At 37.1% G+C, this 7,006-nt stretch overlaps 1 protein-coding gene across 1 annotated transcript in view; it reads left to right on the forward strand.

The window, feature by feature from the left end:
• The window catches only part of LOC122808556 (N-lysine methyltransferase setd6-like), a 171,882-nt gene extending 169,862 nt beyond the window's left edge, over positions 1-2,020 (forward strand). Inside the window, exon 6 of the mRNA XM_044079511.1 lies at positions 1,972-2,020. Coding sequence (XP_043935446.1) covers positions 1,972-2,020 — 49 coding nt within the window. The remainder of the gene's footprint in view (positions 1-1,971) is intronic.
• Positions 2,021-7,006: the final 4,986 nt, after the last annotated feature.

Raw genomic sequence — 7,006 nt, forward strand, 5'->3', positions numbered from 1 at the left:
GTTTTTGCAGAGTTTTAAGTGCTGGGCTGGGCTACTATTCTGCCTGTGTAATTGCCTGCTTCTAATTGTTTTCACCTGCTAGCTCCAGCAGTATTCCCTGCTAGCTTCCTATGAATTCTGTTGCTTCCTTTTTCCTTTCTGTTTCCTCAGGAGGGAGCAGCGTGCATACTAGCAGAAACACGCTCACGGTGGCTTACACGCACGCACACATGCTTACACGGTTCAGAATCTGCTTATTCGGGTGAAACCGCACACGCACCAGCGCAAACAGTGTTAAACATCTACCAACAGGCTCCCACATGCTCAGTCTGCCTTACATGTGAGCACACTGTCCTACTCGCGCTTCATGGCGCTCACACGTGTGCATGCACGTCCAGCAAGAAACTTTGGTGTAAGCAACAGTGTACACCTTCCATTTCTTGACTTTCCCATGCTTATGTTGTGGCACTCCTCTTTCCATGATATGTATCTGACATCTGTCATGTAACACTGACCTCCAATGAACTGCATTTCTTTCTGTCATTCCCCCCTGTGATGTCACCTATCTCCTACTCTGTTCCTTCCCCTTATGTAACTCTTACACTACTCAGAATGTGCTCATTTGCTATGTGACAGTGGGATTCAGTATCCTAACACTCATTTACATCAGATTGCATACTAATGCTTAGTTACATGTCTTAGACTCAGCTTCCCCCCTTAGCAACCACTACACGGTGGCCATATTGTCTTTGGTCTGCTGGTCCCTGCATTGTCATTCCATGTATTGCATAAAACCCACATTTGTGGGTTTACAACCTTCATTTTTATGTTTTATACAGCGCAGCCTGTTTGCGCGGGGCTGCGCTGTGTTTAAACACTGGCGATCGCCGAAAAAAAAAAATATTTATTTCTCAGATTTGCATCGGGGTACCTTGCCAATGGCCACATATTTGGCCATTGGCATGCTGCCTGACACATATGCACCCTTTATTTGGAGCTGACATGGCTCCATTGTGTTTTTTGCAGAAACATACTCAGTTGTCAACTGAGTACATTTCTGCAGCTAAAACGGCTCTTACACGGGCTGCTTTGGGCTTCCTGGATCGCTAATCTATCTCATTTGCATGCTATTCAGCTGCAAGTGAGGTGATTAGCATATCCATGCCCACTCCGTGTAAGAGACGTTTTAGCTGGTCTCTTACATGGACTTTAGGGCTGTTCCTGGATCGCGAGGCTTGCTTGGAGTGTTACACGTCTCTTACACTCCGTGCAAGCCTTCGTGAATCCTGCCCATAGTAATTAATACATTTGAAAGATGAAGGTATAATAGTTAAAAAATGTTTGGTGGAATTAAATAAGTAAACAGTGAATTAAAAAAGGAAGCTGAGTGTTAGTATACAACATATTTTAAAAGAAGATATTATCGTAAGAACTTAATATATGCATACTTAATATATCATATTTACATGGATTATTGTAGCCTTGCTTATGGAGTTAGAAGAACAGTGTGTTTAGAGTAGAGAAATAGAGAAGTCTAATATTCCTTTACAAAATACTGGGGAAAAAGGGGTGTGGAGGATTAGGTAGGGTCATGACAGGGGCAGGACTTAGTATTAAGTAGGAGTTGTTTTAGCTCTTTTTTGAAGTGCTTAGGGGGGTAATGGATCTTATGAATGAGGGTAGTTTGTTCCAGGCCTGGGATACAGTGTTTTTGTATAGTAGTTTTCCAATGTTTTTGTTAGGGTTATAGATATCAAGGAGTTGTTGATCGGAAGTACGGAGAGGACGATTGGGTGTGTAGTAGGATACAAGGGAGGAGAGAGAGTGGCAGGATGTTGGTTTGTGTAGTATGGAATGTATAATTTGGAATTGTGACAGTTGGAGTTCTTGGGGGAATTCTAGCCATTGAAGTGTGTTGAGAGCAAGGCAGTGGTGAGAGTTATAATGTGAGTTTGCAGGAAATTTAGCTATTTTGTTGTATGTTTATTCTAGCTTAGATAACAATGTAGACTGGATGTTAGTAAAGATTGGGGCTGTGTAGAGAAAAGCAGAAGTTTAGTTTTTTTTTTTTTTGGATTTAAAATGAGCTGATTATCACAGAGCCATTTTTCAATGGACAGGAAAGAGTCTTGGGTGAGTGAATGAAGATGAGCGATATTGTTGGAGATGGAGATGAGCATAGAATTGTCTACGTATTGAATAAGAGAGGACTAATTGCAAGCTGTATGGAGGTTATTGGTAATGATATTGAACAGACGGGAGCCCAGGATAGAGCCCTGGGGGACTCCAGATTTGAAAGGTAAGAAGGAGGAGCAGGATGTGTGCCATCTGACTGATTGTTGTCTATTGGAGAGGTAACCTATGAACCAAGGAAGAGACGGCCCAGAGAAATTGAGATCAGATAGTTTTGATATAAATAAAGAGTATGAAACAGTATCAAAGGCTTTGGAAAGATCAAGGAAAAGACAGGATACAAGTTGTTTATTGCCTCTGGCCTCGGCTACAGTGTGAGTAAAAGATAACAGTGCAGTAGCAGTACTGTGGTTTGGCCTGAAGCCATGTTGAGTGGGAGTTAGCGGGTTTTCTTGGAGAAGAAGATTCAGTAGCTGAGTATGGATGCAGTTTTCAAGAATTTTTGAGAGAAGGGAAAGAATGACTATGGGTCTATAATTAGATGGGTCAGTGGAATTCCCACATTTATGCAGTGGGACAGTATAGAAGGATTTCCAAATGTATGGGACTGTGGCTTCTTGAATTGATCTATTGATTAACAGAGAGATAGATAGGCTATGGCTTCAGCAGCTAGTTTGAGGAAGATGGGATGTAGGTTGTCTGCAGAGGGAGATAAGGGATTAAGTTTGAGCGGGAGTGATTTGATGTAAGTGGTTGAGACTGGTTTAAAGGAGAAAGGGTTTCTGTTGTGTGAGATAGAAGAGGTGGGGGGTCTGAGTTTTGGATGGTGTGAATAAGTTTGGATAGTATCAGTGAAGTAATTGTTAAAAAGGGTAACAGTTTCTAGTGGGTATTATTTGGGAAAGGGGTGGGTGTGGAAGGGTTTCTTGAGTGAAGAATTTTGCTCGTGGCAGACCAGAATTTTTTATGGGTTGGATTTTCTGTCAAATTAGGGTGATTTGTAAAAGTTTAAGGGATGTTGGTTAGAGCTTCATACGGTGTCTGTAGTGAGGAATTTTTTGTTCCTGTAAAGCAGACATAATTTTTGGTTAGTCTTTTTAATACAGTGTTGAAAGTGTAATTTGAATTTTAGTTGATCATCTATGATAGTACCAAGAGTGTGGAATTCTACTTTAATAATAGTGTTATTAAGTGATGAGATGGTAAAGATAGATTTGGGATCAGAAAGAGATTTTGGGAGAAAAAGAAGAAGTTTGTTTTTTTGGGATTAAGTATAAACAGGTGTTCTGTAAAGCCATTTTTCAACATTTAGAAATTAGAAAGTTTTCACTTTCTAATTTCTTGACTAGGTTTCGACAATGTTACTGAAAGTGCTTTCTCTTATTTATTATTTTAAAAGGTTATGGTTATTTTCACAGAAGGTCTTGTGTAACAAAATGCATATCTTATTAAATAAATGAAGCTATAATGAAGTAATTTTGTTGTAAGTGAAAATATTCAAACTGAACTTTTTAACTGTTTTATTTGCATAAGCTTATTTAATGCAGTTCTTTATTATTTTTATTAAAGGTCCAAGGGTCTGTTTGGGTGAAAATCTGGCTCGCATGGAACTTTTCCTCTTCTTCACTGCTTTGTTAAAACACTTTGAATTCTTCTGGCCCAGTGACTCAAAGATACCAGACCTTACTCCAATATTTGGCCTTACACAGTCACCGAAACCCTTCAAAGTGGGGCTGAAATGGCATGTGACATTATGAGCAAGTATCACAGAAGCTTAAAATAAGGAATAACTTCCACATGATAGTGGGTAAAAAGTATCTGTTTTTACTTTCTAATTTTTTGAATAGGTTTCGACAATGTCACTGAAAGTTCTTTCTCTTATTTATTGTTTTAAGAGGTTATGGTTATTTTCACAATAACCTCATCTTTACACTATCAGAAATGGAGAGATGGATGGCTAGACAGGTATCCATCCAGTTAACCAAATATATAGATAAAATATCTGATTAAGAAAAATATGTCTGTCTTTCCTTGAGCAGTAAAGTTACATCTGTACACAATGTCTTTTTTGTCTTTTTTTAAGCTGATCTGATTATTAATTGGGTCAGTGCTTATAAGTTAACTCTTAAATCTGCACTAGAGAACAGAACATCAAGTAACTGATTGCTTATTTTGGATCTTGACATATCTAGATAGATATGTTTATTTATTTTCTGGATCATCCAACTGAGCATATGGTCAGTAAGTAAACGTTTTAAGTTACTGATTAACTGAGCATTAATGTAAAATATGAGTTGTGATTGCCAAGAATGGGTGGACACTGAACGTTTTGATTAGTGGTGATAATTTTAAACTCAGATGAAAAATTCCAGTGAACAGTACAGCTATAATGAAGCACGAGTTACCTAGAGCAGCAAAACAAGTAGTTTGGTAGAAAAAAAAGGTTACAACATACAGTGCACACACACACACACACACACACACACACACACACACACACACACACACACACACAAGCTTTCTAGTTGCTAAAAGAATATACAATCTCAGTTACAAATAACATTCACATTATTTGTTCAACAAATCACAATGCATCATTAATTAAGCAGAAAGTACAGTACATTGACAGTTTTAATATCATACAAAACCTGCTGAAATTATTATTTGAACTAATGCATTGGCTAAACATGTCCTAGACATAAATGACAGGCACATATTTCTTTCCCAGAGTATTAAAAGAGAGATACTGGGCCTGATTCCAAAAGACTTGCTCTTAGTGTAAGTGACCACTTACACTGAGAGTAGGCTGAGAGTAGGTCTTTTGGAATCTGGCCCCTGGCATAAGCCTATTTATAGATAGGCCTTACACTGAAGTAAAGTCACACTGATAGGAAGTCTTTTGGAATCAGGGGACACTTGCACTGAGAACAATGATTTAGAATTTGGCTCACTATTTTAGAAAAGAGTTAGCAGAATACAAATACACATTAGCAAATATTAATCCAGTTTTGAAAAAGAAACTTCAAAAATATAATTTAAAATTTTTAACTCATTTTTGTTATCTAAGGAAGAATCATAATTGAACATTCTTACATGTATACAGTGTGGTTTAACATTTTACATTAAGTACTGCAGTTTAAAACTCTGTTTGGATTTTCTTGTTTGCATTTTTCTATAATCTTAAACTGACTACGAGTTAACTGAATTACTTATTCCACCCTAAGCAAGATTATTTGGAACTGCCACTAAGACTTATTTTTCTTTCTTTTTTCCCTGATTTGCCAAATTCTTCCACAAAGGTCATCAGATCTTGTTTTACAGTGTTATTCATCTATAGTGAGTGATGTGACTGCTTCTACAATTTAGTGGCAATATTGCTTTTTGGAAACTGTTGTATGTTATAGTTCAAAAACTTTAGTATAAGATCCAAACTCCAGTTTAGCAACAGTGAGAAGAGTATTAGCCTTAATCTGATGTTCAATGAAAGTGATTGCTGTGACTTAACATTAGACTATTTGTGTTTGGAGAATCAGTTGTTATACTATCAACAGGATTCCCTTGGTTCCAAGTGTAAAGACCCATATGCAATTTACACAATTTTACCTTCAAGTAATATAGTTTATGTCATATGAGTCTACATTTGGAGAGTTTATAACTCCGCTGACAAAAGCTAATATTTAGAATAAATAAATATGATTTTTACTTCTGATGCAGTGACAACACAACAAAGAAACATTATAAGGCACTGTTATATTCTTCCTACTCAGCAACAGTTCAAAACAACAACAATAACAATTTAAACATAGTGTAATATAACATGCCCATGACAAGGAAGACATATGGACACATGTATGTGTAGCCTATATCTAAAAGGTCATATTTCAGTCCCCTTTGAGATTTCATTATGAAACTTTCGGGGACCACTTTCAAGCAGTAAAATATGCCTATGATTGCTAGTCTACCATTAAAGTTTTCATTGCAGCACAATGTTAAAGGAAAAAACTCACTTTCTCCTACAGTTTAACTAAGCCCTTAGGTTGCTTTTCTGCCTAGACTATGGTTCCAGTATTGTTAAAGTACCAGAAACCTGCCTGTACTTTATAAGACTTTCATTTCCTTGGCTTGGAATCAAAGGAAGGGAAAGACCAGACACTTTTTTTAAACTTACCTTCTCACATAATTTGCAGTGGATTTGTCTGTGCCTGCATGACATACTGCAGACACAAAAAAATTGTAGTCAGGTACTGCTGACAGTCTTACACAGATAATTAGTCCTGATAATGTCAGGATCTCATCAATTGCTGTAAAAAGACAGAGAGGTATGAAATTGTTTTCCACTGTCTTTATTGCAGAGAGGAAGAGAGCTTACACTGAGTCACAGCTGCTTCCAGTCTAGCCACGTCCTTCATAGCAAAACAGAACAATTAGATCAGTCAATGGTTCAAAGGCAGTTTTCACCTCTTTTGACAAATTTACATAAGTTACATCACAGTATTGAAATGCTAAGCTTTAAACTTTAAATATCTGTTGTTTATACTATATATTTTAAGATTACTTAAATGTAGTATCAAAGATGTCTATGACATTTAGAGAAAAGTCAGAACATATTTTTATTGTAATTCTTGTAAAGTAGCAACACAAAAAGTAAAGAAGTTCCCCTAAAGTGTGAGGGGAAGGGGACTGTACATTCTTCTTGGACTACAAAAAGATACTTTGAATAAAGCCTTGCTATTTAGCTACCTTTTTGATTGCAGCTGTATGACTCCGTAGTATACTGTAAAACAAGCTCTGAGACACACACAAATGAGGGCCATTCAAGAAAGGAAAGAAAACAATCTTGTTATAGAAGGTATATAAGATGACAGTGACTGATACTAATCCCATTTTATGTTAA

The sequence above is a fragment of the Protopterus annectens genome, chromosome 8.part0, assembly GCF_019279795.1.
Source record: "Protopterus annectens isolate FY-2018-M chromosome 8.part0, PAN1.0, whole genome shotgun sequence".
NCBI classification, from domain to species: domain Eukaryota; kingdom Metazoa; phylum Chordata; order Ceratodontiformes; family Protopteridae; genus Protopterus; species Protopterus annectens.